This window comes from Suillus plorans, assembly GCF_016647745.1.
Source record: "Suillus plorans strain S12 chromosome Unknown HD556scaffold_99, whole genome shotgun sequence".
Lineage (NCBI taxonomy): Eukaryota > Fungi > Basidiomycota > Agaricomycetes > Boletales > Suillaceae > Suillus > Suillus plorans.
The window spans coordinates 1-19048 of NW_024537483.1; the positions used below are offsets into that span (position 1 = coordinate 1).

The 19048-nt window shown below is 50.7% G+C and overlaps 1 protein-coding gene across 1 annotated transcript; it reads right to left on the reverse strand.

Moving 5' to 3' along the window:
• Positions 1-17876: 17876 nt before the first annotated feature.
• On the reverse strand, positions 17877-18735 carry HD556DRAFT_1450096 (uncharacterized protein; the record flags this gene model as incomplete). Its single annotated transcript, XM_041307716.1, has 4 exons — positions 17877-17981; positions 18034-18204; positions 18258-18460; positions 18519-18735. The coding sequence occupies 4 exons, from the start codon at positions 18733-18735 to the stop codon at positions 17877-17879; spliced, it is 696 nt and encodes a 231-aa protein (XP_041153482.1).
• Between the last annotated feature and the right edge of the window lie 313 nt (positions 18736-19048).

Below are 19048 nucleotides of genomic sequence, written 5' to 3' on the forward strand. Positions count from 1 at the left end.
GGTACGCGCATAAGCGGCGCGCGCTTGAACGATGAAGGAGAGGAGTCCTTAAGAGAGTAGCAAGGGCACAGGTGTCAACAGTGGAGGAGTATAATCAGATTTCTAGTATTGGAGGGAGAACTCTACACTTTGCAGTATATCAAGATAAGGGGAAAGTAAGTACCAGAACCGAAGGAATCCTCCCTCTATTTAAGAAGGGAGATTACGCTATGCGGCGCGCTTCCGAGCGCGCTCCCGAACCGAGTAACCATATCAACTTCTAAATATATTCTAAGTTTAAATAGACTCTCTGTATGTAAGCGCACGGAGGTCGGACCGAAGGTTCGTTAATTCAATGAGAGAGATAAAAATAACGCACCAGTGAATCAGCAAGGACAAAGGACAGAGGGACGGACGGTAGGAGCGCGAAGGCCTATGGAGCGCACGCGAAGGGCGCGCGTGCGTGTGCGATGTGCGAGTGAGGCGCGTACGTAGGGCGCGCGCGCGAGAGCGCGAATGACTGGTCCTTAGGATGTGAGCTGATACAGATAGGGAATTAAATGGGTAAGAAGGCCGCATATCCGGCATCGAGAGGCGCGAGTCTCTACATCTCCTGGGAACTTACATTCTGAGTGTCCCCACTCAGAGCTATAGCGCGGGATTTTGGACTTGGAGAAATGGTGATAGACAGGGGTCATGTGATCGCGAGAGTAGGGCCGCTCCTTTGATGATCGCGAGCATCGCTGATCTAATCGATGGGGTTGTTGATAAGAGATGGAAGTGTTCTCGCGATCTCTTGTCTTCCTTCTTATCATTACCATCATGCCTCCTTTCACTGCCGCTATGCTGAACTCCACTCCCTCTCCAGAACCTGAGCCTGTGGCGCCAATTCACCCTGAGGACGCGCCTATGGCTGACGCTAGCGCGGAGTCCGATACCGACCGCCTTGTCAGCGCTTGGGCGGCTTCCCTGGTCGCATTGGAGGCGTGCGTCATGGTGACGCCAGACCTCAAGCCGGAGCTCCTCGAGGATCAAGAGATGTGGATGCGCGAGTGGCTCTCTGTACTGGTGAGTGCGCTTACATGGCTTGCCTTTGTGATCTAACATTCCTAGGCAACCATGAACGGCTGTTCCGAGCGCGCGGGTGCGTTGAGCGTGGAGCTGGATATGGACAATAAGAGCGCGGAGCTCCTGAAGCAGGGGCGCAAGGGTTACAAGGAGATTGAGGTGCTGGTGAAGGGATGGAAAGCAAAGGCGATCGAGACTGTTCCAGTGGCGCCTCCCAAGCGCGTTGTTCGCGCCACTGAAGCGCCGGGTACCGAGGCGCGCCACCGACGCGTCTGGTACTGATGCTTCCATGCAGGTGCGTTTCTCTATGTCGTGTGGGTGTGCTACTCTACTGAATGTTCGTCCGCATTAGCGCAAGGTTGGACGTATGTCTGTTCCTTCGTGCCTCGCTGCACCAACTGCGCCAGCAAGAATCAGGTTTGCGGAGGCACGCCTGGCAGGCGCTGCCCTCCTTGTGACGTTTCTAAGCGCGCTTGCTCCTTTTGTAAGTTGCGTCTTGTCGGATTCTGTTGGCGCGCTACTGACGCCTTTGGGATTAGCTAAGCGCAACAATACAGACGGACCCAAGGCGCGTCCGCGCAAGCCTATGCCCAAGCGCCCCACGGTTACTGAGTCTGCCAAGGAGACTGCCTCCTCTATTGCCGTTGAAGAAGATGGTTCTGACGGGTCTGGTTTAGATGTGATGATTATTGATGAGCGCACTGTGGAGGATAAGGTTGTGCGCGCCTCGCGCGTTATCCCTGTGCGCCGAGGGTCCGTTGGCATCTGGCTCTGCGCCTAAGGGAAAAGGCAAGTACAAGGGACCAGAGGAGGAGTTGAGAGAGGTGCAAGCTGAGACGGCGCGCTTGAGGGAGGAAAATGCGCTATGCGCGCGTCCGCTTTGAAGACTCGCCAGTATGCGCGCGCCCAGCAGGCGGATCTCTTGGCGCTTTCCAACAAACTTTTCGCCATGTCCCAGGAGTGGTCTGACCTGGAGGAGCGCGCCAATGCTTCTCTGAACTAGATACAACCTGTTTTTCTCCTAAGCGCCAATGCGCCTTTGCAATAGATCCTGATTTTGTTGTCCCATGTCCATGTCCATGTCCTCGTCTGATTCACTGGGCTATGAAATTAAGATTATAAGTATGTAAGTAAGGCTCGAGCGCGAGACGAGATAAAGGTACTGCGATGGACTTTACTAGGTTTTCTGCGGGGTGCGCGCCCGTCTTGTCTTCTTCGCGCGCCTTCCTTCATCTATCCCTGCCTTGTTGCGCCGCGCGCCGAGGCGATGACGCGCGCGTTTGAATGAAAATTAGAAAAAAGGAAAAAAGGTGCGCGGCGCCGCGCGCGCGTTAGAAAGTGAACGTCTATGGGGGTGATTATGCGCGCGCTATACAAATATGGTAGTTAGTAGTATGTACTTGCGGAATATGAGCGTTTCGGTGGTGCGTTGATGTATTCTAGAGTCTGTGGGGTTTATGTGCAGGCAATGCGCGTTATATGGACGAATGATAGAAAAAGATATCACCGGACGAAACCCGGGGTAAAACTGAGAGTATGTACTTCATGGAATATTTTTGTGTTTTTCGTATTATCTTGTGTTTTTGTTTTATGTTTTTGAGGAGTGTGTGGATGTGCGAATTGATTGGGTGATGTGCGGGTGAGAATTGGTTGCGCGCGCTAATCGTCTTGCGCGCGCTCAGGCTCGTCTTCTTCAGGTTCTACGGTTTCGTACGCTTCTAGTTCGTCGATGCTCTCGTCGTCCACTCCAGTCATTTGGGTTACCGATACGCGCTCCCCGCTACGTGGGTAGTAAGGAATGACGCGGAACGCGGCGAACCGGAGTTTTGAGATTGCGCCATCCAACTCGGCCAGCATATACGAGCCTCCCTTCGTGCGGCGCACTACGATCATAGGTCCCAAATAGCGCGGCTTCGTCTTCTTGCTCAATTCGTATTCGACCCTCGAGTTGCGTACCAACACTAAGGCGCCGGGTTCGAAATCGTGCGATTTGATAGTCGCGCGGAAGCGCTTCTCAAAATCGCGTATCGACTTGAAGCGCGCCGCGACTACTCTGTCTCTGATCGCGTTAATATCTTCTATGCGCTTCTGTAATTGACGCGCGCGCCATGCTATAAGGTCAGTAGTGGTGAACGCGCCTCGGCTTGGTAAGGGCGCGAGGAACGTCGCTTCAGCGAGATCAAAGGGAAATATTGGCTCTACACCGTGCATCATGAAATAAGGCGATAAGCCCGTCGCTTTGTGAATGGTAACGCGCTCTGCCCAGAACACTGAATGAACCACCTGATACCAGCGGGAATCGTCTCCGTCGCAGGTTTTAATGATGGCCTCCCGGACATCGCGGTGTCGTCTTTCGACTATACCGTTTGCCTGAGAATTATATGGCGAGATGCGGATCGGGTGGATCCCATATTTGCGCGCGAGTTCGTCTACTGCGAGCCTATATGCGGGCGCGTTGTCCGTCACTATTTCTGTGATCGGGCCCCACCTACAGAAGAGCTCTTCGAAAATAAAAGCGGTTAGCGCGTTAGTATTCTCTTTGCGCAGCATGCGCCATTCAGGATACGATGTTAGCGCGCATCGCGCTTGCACAAGGTATTCAAATCCACCTGCTCTGGGCATCTTCATGGTGTCGATGTGCGCTTTGCGGAATAGACCACCCGGTATGGGTACGATTGGAGGAATATGCAACCTCCGTTTGGCGCACTTGGCATTCGTGACACGTTTGCGCGTACCATTTGATATCTTCAATGATGTGTGGCCACCAAAAGCGCAGGCGTAGGCGCGCGCTGACCGTATAGATACCCTTGTGCCCTAGATCGTCATGCGCCTCCTTCAGAACGCGGTAGCGCTTGTTTGGAGGCAACACGAGCTGATGTTTGCCATGCGTCGCTCTGCGCCATAGGTTGCTTTCCAGGACGAAGTAGCGCTGCGTTGTTGACGAACTTTTCGAATTCTTGATCTGAAACGTCAGTGGGTCTTTCGCGCGAGGTAAGGAACTGTTCTATTGTGGTCATCAGCGCGTCTTGCGCGCGCGCTGTGTCCGAGCGCGAATATCAGGCTCCGATTCTTCCGTCTGCGCGACATCGAAATATACGCGCAACGCTGGCACGTGCGCGCTCTGCGAAATGAAACATGTGCGATGCGCTTCATGGCGTATGTCTGCCGAGACGCCTGCTACGCGGCGCGCGCGATCGTTCAGCAGTGCAATAGCGAATGAGTATGCGCGATCAATCCAATCTTCATGATCGTCGTCCTCAATGGGATCTTCCTCAGCGGGTGGTCTCCTTGAGAGGCCATCCACGCCTTTGTGCTTTTTGCGCGGGTACATGAACGAGTTTGAACGAAAATAAGAGGATACCCGCAATCCATCGATTGATGGTCGCGTTAGGTTGCAAGTCCGGGTTATTGATCATACCTTTGATATACTTCGCGTCTACCTCCACCGTCAGATTCTTTACCCTGAATATGTATACGCGCACCGCGCGTAGCGCGCGGAAGAGTCCAAAGAGTTCTAGCTTCGCTTGAGAGTAGCGCCTCTCCACGTCATTTAGCGCGATGGAGCCAAATCGATTTGGATAGCGCTTCCCGTTTTCACCTACTTGCAGCAAGATGAATCCGACAGCGATATTTGAAGTATCGACTGCCAGAATGACTTCGCGTTCGCTATCATAATCGATGCGCCTTAGCGCGGGCGATTCTAGGATTGCGTCCTTGAGGATCTGCATGGCTTCGCGCTGTTCAGGTCCAAAATATAAACGGCGCGTCCTTTCTAGTAAGATTGATTAGCGGGCGCGCGATGCGCGAGAAGTCGCGAATGAATATGCGCAAGACTCCGCAAGTCCCTAAGAATCCGCGCACTTGCGATTGATTCGTTGGTTCGGGCCAGTCGCGTATCTTCTGGACTTTAGATTCTTCTGGTACGCGCCCTTCAAACGTGCATTTGTGCCCGACAATAATAGCCGTGGGCGCAGCTAGAATGAATTTCGTCGCGGAGACGGTTGCACCTACGTTCTCTAAGCGCTGGAGAATGCGATTGACGACGATGCAATGTTCCCATATGAAGCGCCGGATTCCTGGGTTTTTGGGTATTGTCTCGTATGAACCGTCCTCGCGCTGATAGCGCGTTCGTACTGATTTGATTGGGACATCATCCACAAACGGCGAGGTGAACTCTGGAATCTCGTGTTGCAGGATGAACGCGGTATCGCCTTGGTAAACCTGTACAGCGTTAGCATGCCCTTGAGGAAGGGTGGTCAGCCGGTGAGAGCCCAAAGGCGTTCCAAAGGTTGTCAGGTCGCGCGAGTCTACATGAAGCGCGCGCTGGTCATAACCTGAATATAAATCCAATATTGCATACACTGCGTAACCGGCGAATGCTTCTGCGAGAAGTTCGACAAAGGGAGGAAGCGAGGCGTCGCGAATTGTTACCGCGTTAAGCGGCTGCAAGTCGTGAACTAGGCGCAAGGATTTTCCGTCCTTCTTGACGACACAAAACCAGCGCGAGCGATACGCGGCCGTTGATGGCTCGTATACTCCTGATGAGATCTTTTCCTTGATGATGCGCACTACTTCATCTAAGGTGGCTGGTGGAATCGGAATATTGCGCTGAGACCACGGGGTGTGCGGAATGGTCGGAATCTTGTACGGCGGAAAATAGGTCTCGTTGAGACGCCCGCGCTCTGAGGCGCCCCACGCAAAGGCGAGTTCGTGAACGCGAACCAGCCAGCGCACTAACTTGAGTTCCTCTGGCCACAGCCAATTTGCTGGGTCGAGGTCTAGCTTGTCTGCGCGCTCGCGCGTGAAGCGCGCGCCTGGAGAGAAATCTGGGGGATGGGTGGGTAAGTCTGGTAACCCTGCTAATGGGTCTTCTGGCAACTGGCGCACTACCCTATACTCTGCTGGCATAGTGGTAGGCACGGTCCGCACCTTCTTTGCGACTGGTTTGTAGACCAGCGTGTGAAGGGCGGGATCATAATAATAACATGAATTGAAGGCGTCAATAGTCGCCTTCTCTATAGCGGTCTGTGTGGATGTTAGATGCGCGTAACGCGCTGAATACTGCGGAATACTACCAGCGGAAAGATGATGCGTAGAAACAAAGGGACAATGCGTTGTTGCTCCTTAAGAGCATAGAATGAGAAACGCCTTCAGCGCGCGCGGTGCGTTAGGCGTAATACGAGAAGACGAGACATGATGCGATAATGAAAATGGTTGGGGAAACGAATGCGAATAGGCGTCTCCCCGCGAATGCTGCAGATCATCGATACTTAAAAACCCTGTTCCTCCTCCTTGAGCGCGTGCGAGTGCGCGTTGTTAACGCACTTCGCGTCTCTTGCGAGCGAACACTTGACCCAAGGTAGGGTTGGAATGCGCAATTCCTTGCGCGCATTAGGGTCTGTCAGTATAAGATCCTGCTCCCCGTCAGGGAGATCAAATGTGCGACACGAAGTAAGCTTAAAAAACGGGCGCCCTAGCAAAACCTCGAAGGTCGCGCGGCTCGATGACCTGGACTTGAAAATACATGGGTCCTGCGCCAAAATCAAGCGAAACATTCTCCACGACTCCAAGCGTCGCGTCGCGTGATGTGTTCACTGATTCCATGTTGAGGCTGTGGTCCGATCTGAGCGGTACTCCGAGCGCCTTCCACACATCTCTTGGCATGACTACTACCTCTGCGCCTTGGTCTAGGACACACGTGAGAGTGCGCCCCTCTGATGTCTTCGCGCGGATACAGCGCAGGGGCGCGAAGTGATCCGCGACGATCCTGCCGTCCTCGCTTCGCATGCGCGCGTCTTCGTATTGCCTTAACCATTGATCGGTCGCGGGGTGTCCTGATAATTCGTGTACTGATACTGCGCCTACCGTGACACGCTTCTTGGTCGTAAGTTCGCGGAAATGTTGGCGAACATCAGGAGATACAGCTAATAATTCCCTTACGGGAATGTTGAGATTGGAATCGAGAAGACGCTCGACAACGCGTTTGTCGGCCTCTTTGTCCTCGAGCGCGAATGCATAACGATACGATGATGATTGTGATGGTGCTGGTGACGATGATGACGATGATGGTGATACCGATGCTGATACTGATGACGATGCGGTCGCAGATGGCGATGATGATGATGGAGAAGGCGCGGACGACGATGGCGCCGCTCCTTTGGGGGGCGCCTTTGCGCCTACTGGCGCGCTTGACGGCGCAACTTTCGCTAGCTCCTTTCCTTTACCTTTGTCAGACGAGGCTTGTATTTCGGGGGAGATTATCTCCTCCTCTACCGTGGCTTGTCTAGATGTGGGCCTCGGGCGCGCGCGGGTTTCGCTGGGTACTTCGACACCGTCAAAGCGGACGTTTTTACCTTTGGTGTTGCGCTTCTGCTCGCGCTTCGCGGCTACGTAGGCTAGCGCCTCGGTCATGAGGTCCACCGTGTCATCGTCTCCATCAAGTTCTGTTCGCGCGACTGTGTGCACAAATGCGGATGACCCTACTTCAATTACCGCGTCGATCTCCTCAGACGCGCGATAGAACAGCCCTGCTGTGGTGCTTGCGCTAGCGGTCGTATCTGAGGTAGCGCGGCTCGCGTGGTGTCGGTCTAGTCGTTCCTTGAGTAGTCCTCGACCTGGAATCCACTCGCCATTTGGCAAAACAAGCTTGCGCGTCTCTTCGTTAACCTTACATTTGCCCGCGTCGATGTACCTTTGTCTCTCCGTGCAACGAGCATAATAATGTTCAAGACTGCCACAAAAGGAGCAGTCGTTGAATGCGGACGCCTCGCGCTTATATTCGCGCTTGGTTACCGTTCCTTGCGCGGGCGATTCCATTGACGTGTTAGCTGTGACCAGGTTAGTGAATGATGCCGCCTTAGGCGCGCTAGCCATTGCGCTTGGTGCGGGCGCGTTCGCTGGTAGTACAAACTGTCCAGCTGCGAAAACGTTCATGAACGGATATGGATCTTGCGGGTAGTGGTCCGGGAACTTGATCATGAGGCGCGTGCGGATTTGCGCCTGAGTGTCCTTAGGAATACCTTCCATGAATGTGCGGTCGCGCTCGGCTTTCCCGATTCTGTCCTCCGCCAAAAGCGGTTGCATGATCTTCTTGAATGCGCGCAGGTAACTGCTCAGTTCCTGGTAAGAAGGCATCGGTTTGTTAGCATACTCGTGCGCGATGGCTTGTAGGTCCGTAAGCGCGTAGCGCCTTTTGCCATCCCATCCGGGATACATTACTTTGACCTCGTCTAAAAAGGCGTCGTAATCGCTTACTTGCGCCTCAGGCATTCCGCCCCATAATTCGCGATCATCGCGCTCAAGGTAGCGGATGATGCCTTTGATGCGGTCGAGTCCATTTAGACCTACTTCATCAGCGAGCTGCTCGTATAGGTCTATAAAGTCAGCGAGGTCGTCCGCGGTGCCATCAAATTTAGGCGCGTCCGTTGTCCCACGGACGGGCATTCTGGTTCTTGTGGTGGACATAATAGGCGTTTGGGATGTTGTAGGCGCGGAGGTCTTCTGACTGATTGGCACTTGGCGCGCGTATGCGAAGGGAAGGTTTGCTATAACGATACCGCCTGGAATTGAAGGCGGCGCGCGCGGGGTTTCGAACACTTCTTGCTTGATTTTCGGAATTCCCACTGTAGGAGGCGCGTTCTCGCGCACGGGGAATGCTAATGCGTTAAGCGGGGTTTTGCTAGAATCGGTCAGTTCGGTCAGCGCGCTTAGCGCTGATAGGTCAGAAGAAATAAAAGGAGGTTGGTTGGGCGTATGGAGGAACGCTCCGGGAACTTGGCTTCTTGGGTTATCTATTGCTTCAAAGTCGTCGGACGACTCTTCTTTGACAGATTCTTCCGGTGATGGCGTGACTGGCGATATCGGCTGTCTTGGCGCGCGCGCTAAGAGCGCTAGATCTGGTCGTGGCGGTTCTGAGATGTTGCGCGAGCGACCGCGCGCGGGTTGAAAGAATAAGGGTCCTGGTAGAATTGATTCAATTGCTCTGTCGAATGCGGCGATGGCTTCTTCTCTAGCTCTGCGACGACTGTTGGGTCTGAGTACCCGACCGGTTGTCTCAGAAGTGTCCCTCGCGGTGGGCTCCAGTTGAAGGTGAGGAATCTTGACTGTGGGTGAAAACACTTAAAGAAAGGGGGCTCTACAGCAAGACCTGGATACGAGAATACAACTCGACCCAAAGGACAGCTACTGAGAGAAGTTCCTCGCGAATAAGGTGGAGGGAAACTATGTCAACTAGACGGGCGCTGGTAGACGCGGGAAAGTAACGCGCGCGAAGGCGCGCGTAGGCGATGCGAAGGCGCGCGAGATGCGCGCGTGAGTGAGAGATGCGGAGGGTACGCGCGTAAGCGGGCGCGCGCTTGAACGATGAAGGAGAGGAGTCCTTAAGAGAGTAGCAAGGGCACAGGTGTCAACAGTGGAGGAGTATAATCAGATTTCTAGTATTGGAGGGAGAACTCTACACTTTGCAGTATATCAAGATAAGGGAAAAGTAAGTACCAGAACCGAAGGAATCCTCCCTCTATTTAAGAAGGGAGATTACGCTATGCGGCGCGCTTCCGAGCGCGCTCCCGAACCGAGTAACCATATCAACTTCTAAATATATTCTAAGTTTAATTAGACTCTCTGTATGTAAGCGCGGAGGTCGGACCGAAGGTTCGTTAATTCAATGAGAGAGATAAAAATAATGCACCAGTGAATCAGCAAGGACAAAGGACAGAGGGACGGACGGTAGGAGCGCGAAGGCCTATGGAGCGCGCACGCGAAGGGCGCGCGTGCGTGTGCGATATGCGAGTGAGGCGCGTACGTAGGGCGCGCGCGCGAGAGCGCGAATGACTGGTCCTTAGGATGTGAGCTGATACAGATAGGGAATTAAATGGGTAAGAAGGCCGCATATCCGGCATCGAGAGGCGCGAGTCTCTACAACGCGCTGCAGGTTAAAGGCGCGCCAGTGGGAGGCGCTGCGAGGGGTGTAGAGGTGCTCTACAAGCTGATAGGATGCGCGCGATGTGCGCGCCTTAGGGCGATTTCGCGCGAATTTGATTATATTGGCCGAACACGCGAGGAACAGCCATTTCTCTGCAAATGTGTTAGCGAGGGACATATATAGCGTGGAATTAGGCGCAAATGTTGCGCAAATGGGCTGTAAGGGTGGTTTATCAAGGCGCAATAGGCGCACAGGTGAAAAGGAATAGTGCACGTCAGGGTGTGCAGTAACAAAATCGACATGGTAAGCGAAAATGTGAAGAATGCAAATAAACGTGGAAAGTGCGAAGTTAAAGATGATGATAGGGGAGTTAGGCGCATATGTATGTGTCAGGCGCGCGCCTAAGTCACGCCTGGATGACTGATTGGAATATATTTCGCGTGGAATGACAGAAATGTGATTTAAAAGGGGAGAAACGATAGAAATGCGATAGTGCAAAAACTCTGCTAAAATAATGAATGCGCGAGGCGCGGGAATTATCGCGCGATGCGCGCGATCATGGCGCGTGAACAAGGGGTGGTGCGAAGATGAAGTTAATGTGTTTGGAATTGTCATATAGCTCCTTAAGAGCTTGAAACATGAAAAAGACAAAAAGCGCGAAATGAGACGAGGGTAAATATACAATGCCTCTAGGTGCGCACACTGCGCGTCCTGAGGCGCGATGTGGTGCGCCTGAGTCACCCCAGGGTCGCCTGAGACATGCTCTGTTTGGTGGTTGGGCAGCGTGATGCACGGATGCTTCAATGGCAAGCGATAGTCGCTAGAAGCAAAAAGCGCGATGTGCGCGTGATCGTTAGTGACAGATTGAATTACCAGAGACAAACTCTGGTCGACGTGAGGTGTAACTTGAGCCTCTGATGCGTTAGAAGGCTCCTCTATAGGCGTGCTAAGGCGCAATAGATGTTTAGGGTCATCCCTGACCTCTGATGGTGCGAGCGGTGATAGCGGTGATGGTGATGGTGCGATTGGCGAGATTTCTTCCTTAAGCGATGCAATAGCGATAGGCGAGCGTGTTTCTGGTGGCGCGTTACTAACTTCCGCAATGGGCGCGTTATTGTGCAATAGATGTTTAGAGTCATCCCTGACTCCTGGCGATGCGATGGAGATGGGTGAGCGTGTTTCAAGTGGCGCGTTAGTGTGCAATAGATGTTTAGAGTCATCCCTGACTATAGGCGATGCGATTGGTGATGATGATGCAGATGGCGATGGAGATTGTGAAGGAGATGGTGTTGATAATAAAGGCAAAGAGGCGCCTACAATGCGCTTCTCGTTGCGCTTCGCGAGCGCGTGCTCGAGTTCGTGATCGAAAGCGATGCAGTCTGGTATGGCTTGGCGTGCTGGTGCGGTTGATGGTCCTGGTGCGCGTGAATCGCGCGAAGGCGTGGGAAAAGCGCGTGCATGAGGCGCGAGAGTAGGAACTGGTGGCCTTTTGTCAAGTACAACTTCTGAGGATGCGCGATAGAAGAGTCCAGTTGTCACATTAGCGCTAGTAGTCGTATCCTGCGTTGCGCGGCTCGCGTGATAGTGATCCTTGCACTTAGCCACCATGGCTTGCACTGGTGCTTGCGCTGAGACTAAGTTCACAATTGGCACTACTATGGGCGCGCTAACAAGCGCGCTTGGCGCGGGAAAAGCGCGCGCAGTTAATAGGAACTGCGCAGCTGCAAAGACGTCCATAAATGGGTATGGGTCGTATGGATGGTGGTCAGGGAACTTGATCATAAGGCGCAAGCGAATTTGCGCCTGAGTGTTGCTGGGGATTCCTTCCATGAATAAGCGGTCGCGTTCGGCCTTTCCAATACGGTCTTCATCCATGAGTGGCTGCATAACCTTCCTGAATGTGCGCAAGTAATTGCTGAGTTCTGTGCAAGAGGGCATTGGTTTGTTAGCATATTCGCGCGCGATGGCGCGCAAGTCTGCGAGCGCGTAGCGTCGTTTACCATCCCATCCAGGATACATTACCTTAACTTCTGCCATGAATGCATCATAATCATCTACTGCTGCTTTGGGCATGCCTTTCCATAGTTCTCGATCATCGCGTTCGAGGTAGCGGATAATACCTTTGATGCGATCAAGTCCTTGGAGTCCTGCTTCATCAGCGAGCTGCTCATAGGTGTCAATAAACTCGGCGAGGTTGTCTGTAGTGCCGTCGAACTTGGGCGCGTTTGCTGTGCCGCGGATGGGCATTCTAAAGGGCATTGAAGCGCGGGAAAGGCGCGCGCGCGAGGCGCGAGAATGCGCGACTAGAAATGGTTAGCTTGTGACAATGTAAAGGGATTGACCTATGTATATGCGCTAAATGGCGCTAAGTGCGAAAGTGCGTAGAAGTAGATCTTGCTGACTGTTCCCCTCGCGGTGGGCTCCAGTTGTAGGTGAGGAATCTTGACTGTGGGTGAAAACACTGGTAGAAAGGGGGCTCTACAGCAAGACCTGGATACGAGAATACAACTCGACCCAAAGGACAGCTACTGAGAGAAGTTCCTCGCGAATAAGGTGGAGGGAAACTATGTCAACTAGACGGGCGCTGGTAGACGCGGGAAAGTAACGCGCGCGAAGGCGATGCGAAGGCGCGCGAGATGCGCGCGTGAGTGAGAGATGCGGAGGGTACGCGCGTAAGCGGGCGCGCGCTTGAACGATGAAGGAGAGGAGTCCTTAAGAGAGTAGCAAGGGCACAGGTGTCAACAGTGGAGGAGTATAATCAGATTTTTAGTATTGGAGGGAGAACTCTACACTTTGCAGTATATCAAGATAAGGGGAAAGTAACTACCAGAACCGAAGGAATCCTCCCTCTATTTAAGAAGGGAGATTACGCTATGCGGCGCGCTTCCGAGCGCGCTCCCGAACCGAGTAACTATATCAACTTCTAAATATATTCTAAGTTTAAATAGACTCTCTGTATGTAAGCGCGGAGGTCGGACCGAAGGTTCGTTAATTCAATGAGAGAGATAAAAATAATGCACCAGTGAATCAGCAAGGACAAAGGACAGAGGGACGGACGGTAGGAGCGCGAAGGCCTATGGAGCGCGCACGCGAAGGGCGCGCGTGCGTGTGCGATATGCGAGTGAGGCGCGTACGTAGGGCGCGCGCGCGAGAGCGCGAATGACTGGTCCTTAGGATGTGAGCTGATACAGATAGGGAATTAAATGGGTAAGAAGGCCGCATATCCGGCATCGAGAGGCGCGAGTCTCTACACCGGGTCTTGGGTTTTGGGGTTCGGGGGTCCCGGAACTCGGGACTCGATATGTGAGACAACACAGATATCTTTCAAAAGTTTGTAAATCAATTTGTTTGTAAATCAAATTTATTGTAGATCAAATTTTATTGATCTCCCCAAATTTCCCAAGTCCCGAGCACCAACCCCCGACCCCCAAGACCCGGCAGTCCACAATTTCGGGGTTCGGGAGTTGGTAAAATGTTTATGGATATATGAAAGGTTGATTCAAACATGTTTGAAAAATGTCTTTCATCTCAAAAATCGAGTCCTGAGTTCCGGGTTAGTGCCGAAGCTTGAAACTTGAAATCAGTGGAAAACAAAATCTCGCAACAATGTACACATGAAGATGTTTCATTTCCTTTGACAATTCACCGAGTGTCTTGTACTAACCTGACAACACAGTCCGGGCTTCAGGCTTCAGGGCTCGGTACACGACACTCGGGGAATTGTAAAATTTCTATTTCCTTGGACATTTCACTGAGTTTTGAGTTCCGGGCGCCGAATTCTGAGTTCCGAGCGCCGAGTTCCGAGCTCCGAGTGCCAAGTGCCGAAGCTCAAAACTTGAAATCAGTGGAAAACGAAATCTTGCAACAATGTACACATGAAAATGTTTTATATCCTTTGACAATTCACTGAGTGTCTTGTACTAACTCAGGGAATTGTGAAATTTCTATTTCCTTAGACATTTCACTGAGTTCTGAGTTCCGAGCACCGAGTTCCGAGTTCCGAGTGCCGGATGCTGAGTGCTGAAGCTTGGAACTTGAAATCAGTGGAAAACAAAATCTCGCGACAATGTACACATGAAAATGTTTCATTTCCTTTGACAATTCACCGAGTGTCTTGTACTAACCTGACAACACAGTCCAGGCTTCAGGCTTTGGGTTTCGGGGCTCGGTACATGACACTCGGGGAATTGTTTATGGAAATGAAACATGTTCATGTGTACATTGTTGCGAGATTTCATTTTCCACCGATTTCAAGTTTCAAGCTTCGGCACTCAGCACTCAGCACTCGGAACTCGGAACTCGGAAATCAGTGAAATGTCCAAGGAAATAGAAATTTCACACATTTTTGCTAGTTTCGAGTCTTGAATCCTGAGCTTCGTGTTTTGGGTGTTCGGATTTTGAGACCCGGTGATTTGTGGTAGAAAACTGAGTTTGTATCTGGGTCAAAAAATAATGTTTTGCCAACTCAATGCAAATGAACAGTGGCAGCACCACTTTCTTAAATGGTCTTTTTTATTCTACGGACATCTGTGGACCCTTGGGTTCAACTTGGCTGTGCTCAAACATGAGACCTCAATGGCAGGAGGATCCTCGAGTTTTGGGGGGGTGAGCTCCATCCCTGCCATCGACAGATCAATGAGAGGAGGAAGTGCTGATTTGGGGGGTGACATGGAAGGGGGGACTGGTTGATGAAGCAACAAGGATGTTGCATTGGCAGGGGGGTCCGGAAGTGGAAATGATGGGTGCCGGAGGATGATTTCTTGTTGAAGACCTTCATGGAGGCATTGCAGGGTGTCAATCTTACCATCCTGCTCTGCCACACAAGCCTCAAGAATTGCAATTCGAGCTGCACCATCCTGAATAGCCATTGCCATGGGCACATCAAGTGCCGAATGAGAAACTCCGGAGGTTGATGATGGAACTCCTACAAGTGGGAAATGAGGTCAAATGGTCATAGAAAATTCAAGTGACATACGAGCTGATGCAGGTGTAGGTGCCTTGACGGCAGTGATGGTCTTGCTGCACCTGTCCCTGTAGAATTAATGTATCATTTACTACAATTATAAGGGAAGTCTGGTGCATGGATTACTGTAGTGCATAGATATCCATTATTATAGGACTGATATATCAGTACAAAACAAAAACATAGAAAATCTCACTTTTGACATTTCTGATGTTTTTCAGCATCTTACTCTTGCATAAATAACCAGCCCTGCTCATATATTACAAGTAGTACATTCACACATATATTCTGTGCCAAGGATCAGCCCTACATAGGGCACAAATTTGATATCTGATGTACAGGGGGTATTTCTACTGATAAGAAGCCTACATAGTAATCAAGCTTGTGATAAGTGATCAGATACCTGTTATACCTCTCATATATGTCCCAGATGATGTATTTGAAGTTTTAGAAAGATCCATGAAGGACTGACTGAATGACAAGTAAAATGACATCTGTGAAAAGTGACAATTGACATATTTTTACACAAAGTCACATTTATATATGGTACAGGTCAAATATATCATTCAAAATATGTAGGATATATGGTGGACTACTAAAGGAACCTATATAACATACTGCCCTAAGATTAGAGGTTTGTGGAAGTAATGTGGTATATATCTGAGTTGACCCAGCATTAAAGTCCTGCTACTGTCCAACTGATCATTTTCGATGTTTTGGGTCTTTGAACTTTCCCACACTCAATTTCTTATCTATTTCACTTCCTCAGCACTCAATTCTTGTTGGATTGTTTTGTAAATTTAGGTATATGATAGTGAATATATTTTAAATCTACTCCAGGTGTCTGATTATTAAATTTCGATGTTTTGAAAGTATGGGCTCCTTATAAGTAGAAATAGCAAGTATCCACACTAGCTCAAAACTCCGGCCTATTTTGAGCTGATCCTTATCATACAAAGGAACATCATTTCGGTTGTTCCCAGCCCAGTCGCTCATATTCTTCAGTTGTTTCCTGGACACACCTGGTGTTACGACTGGGATGAGTCGAGCTATCTCTGTCTGAGTAGACAATCGGCAGGATGCCAGATAGACGTAAGTCTGCTCTCGATTGAGAGATCAAGTATTCCGGCTAAGGCGAGTGTCGCTGACTCCCTTAGAATAGTGGTTCTTAGACAGTAAGGTTGGAGACCTTACTGAAGGACAATGTTCCAGGTAAAACCCAGTAGATTAAAGTAAAGAATACAACCATGGGTAGGTAGGTTTATATACCAGTGTTCAAGCGGAGCTTGTAAATGTGTTATCAAGATAGAAGCAAAGAAGAGGCGGACAGCCCGCTTGGCAAGATAAGAGATAGGCATGATAAGAGATAAGCGTGGTACGGACGGCCCGTTTAAGAAGCAAAAGGAAAATGAGTATAGGGGCCTCTCTAAATGTTATTGTAACACCTGGAACATGGTTCTGGACCACATCTTTTCATCCCACCTATGTGAGTTTCATGATGTCGCAGATCCGGGAGATCCATCCCGGATTGTATACAACTATAATACTCCATGGTGGATGAGACAAACTGCAATCCCGAATGAACCATGACAATTGGATCAGGTAATGACTTGCTGTATCTTTCACTACTAGCATTGGCTAGTAAGAATTTTATTCCATTTCCATGATTCATGACTAATCTGTTCTAGGGTGGTGTTGAGAATGATGGTCTCACTCTTCCAGAGCAGGTGGATCAAACCTCAGTTCCAGCACTGATGGGACTGAGGTGGATTAGAGAACACCTCCTGATATTGCTTGAGGAGCAACAGGAGGGCATCTGTGATATGATGGCAGAGATGCAGATGTATGCCACCATCCTAGACAGATTGAAGATAGGCAGAGGAGAGTAGCCCTAGTCACTGAGTTCAGAATTTTGAAATCTATGTTCCATACATGATGTAATGAGTACTGAAAATCACATACCAACTTCCAAATATCTATTCGTGTTCCGTGATTCAGGAATCGGGCGTCAGGGACTCGGTATTCAGAACAGTGTTGAGTCCCGAGCTCCGAGTCCCGAACCCCGAGTCATGAGTCCCAAACCCTGAGCTCCGAGTCCCAAGTCCCGAACATCGGGATTTGGGGTTCGGGACTCGTCACTCGGGACTCGACACTGTTCTGAATACCGAGTCCCTGACGCCCGATTCCCGAATCATGGAACAGGAACAGGAACACATTTGGGACTTGGGACTCAGAGCTCAGGGTTTGGGACTCATGACTCAGGGTTCGGGGTTCAGGACTCGGAGCTTGGGACTCGACACTGTTCTGAATACCAAGTCCCTGACGCCCGATTCCCGAATCATGGAACAGGAACATGAACATGTTTGGGACTCGGGACTCGGAGCTCAAGGTTCGGGGTTTGGGACTCGACACTGTTCTGAATACCAAGTCCCTGACGCCCGATTCCCGAATCATGGAACACGAACACATTCGGGACTCGGGACTCATCACTCGGGGTTCGGGACTCATCACTCGGGACTTGACACTGTTCTGAATACCGAGTCCCTGACGCCCGATTCCCAAATCACGGAACACAAACCATGAAACATGAAACACTGACACATGTGATTCCCAATGTTCGGGATACCCTGACACCCGACACGGTTGCTGAGCTCTGGGTCACTGAACCCTGAACCCCAAAATTCGGGACTCGGGACCTGGGCTTCCGGGTCTCGGTATTCAGAACAAAGTATTGAATTCCGAGTCACAAGTCCTGAACCCTGAAACCCGGGGAGTCCACAATGTTGGGGTTCAGGGTTCTGTCAAATGTGTACAGCAATCACAAATGTCAATTCAAGCATATTTATACATCTTCTCCCAGTCTCAAATATTGAGTGCCAAGTTCCGGGTTTCAGGACTCAGTACCCCGGCACTTGGGACTCCCATATGTCAAGTCCCGAATTCCAATTATCGTGCCGCAGACGCGATGGCTGCTAGCCTTGCAATGGCTTTGAGGATATTCTCGCAGGAAGGTCCCTTCAATGATGCAGATACCTCCGGATCAGACACATTCTTTGGGATTGGTGAGTATGACTACTGGAATCACCATCTCATCAGATCCTACCTTGTGTCCCTGTTGAAACCATGCCGGAGATAAATTGATGCATCCAGGAGTTGTGCTAACATTGTCCGAGCCCCGTTTGAACCACTTTTGATTAGTTCGCCAATTGCCATCAGCCCTTACACTTTTTTCAAGGCTTGGAGCGAGCAAATCGGTGGCCTCCCTGATTTCCTTCTGTAGGTTCCATTTGATATTCAATATCCATTGAGTAACAATGTATATTACACACCTGGGTGGTGTCGGTCAGGGTGTCTGGGAGGTACCATGTGACCAGATGCATTGAGAATTGTGGCAGGTTTGTCGACCAACTTTTTGCCTTCATGGCCAGGAGGACACCTCTCAAGCAACTTCGCCTCTCTCTGTTCATTATGCCCGGTGTCCTTCGGGGAGATCAATTTGCTATATCTTGCAATATCCATCTGCATCTGAACTGTCATGCAGGAATTTGAATGATAAAACGAATTTTTCGAATCTGCAGGAAGACCCACTGGGATTTTTATATGCCTTTATGAGTACATCAGCCAAGCGATTGCATGCCATCACCAAATCAGTGTCTAGGTTGGGAGAATGTATCACTGGGTCTCCTCCAGTCTTCTCTGCCTTGAATTTCTGTTCGGTATATTCCCCTGCTTCATAAGTGACAGTCAGGGCCCAAGTGCACCAGATGTTTATGCTATCAGGAGTGGAAGGGGAAGAGATGTTCATGCTGGATGTTGATCTTGGGAAATCAGACGCTGAATGCTGGATGTCCAGACTTTGGTGTTAAAGGGGGTGGAGATAGTAAGGATCAGAAAAGGGAGCCTTGGATAATTTTGGCTGTCAAAGATGTATTATCATCCATTGCTCAATGAAATACTACCTGATTGGAAGTGTGCTGGATATCAGATATTCATTTGTCGACTCCCAGGTTCCGGGTCCCGGAACTCGGTACGGTTGACTCAAATTTTGGTGGTCGGAACTTGGCTTCTTGTAGGGCAACACAAGCCTCGCACCTGGGATTCCACATTCTGCAAGACAA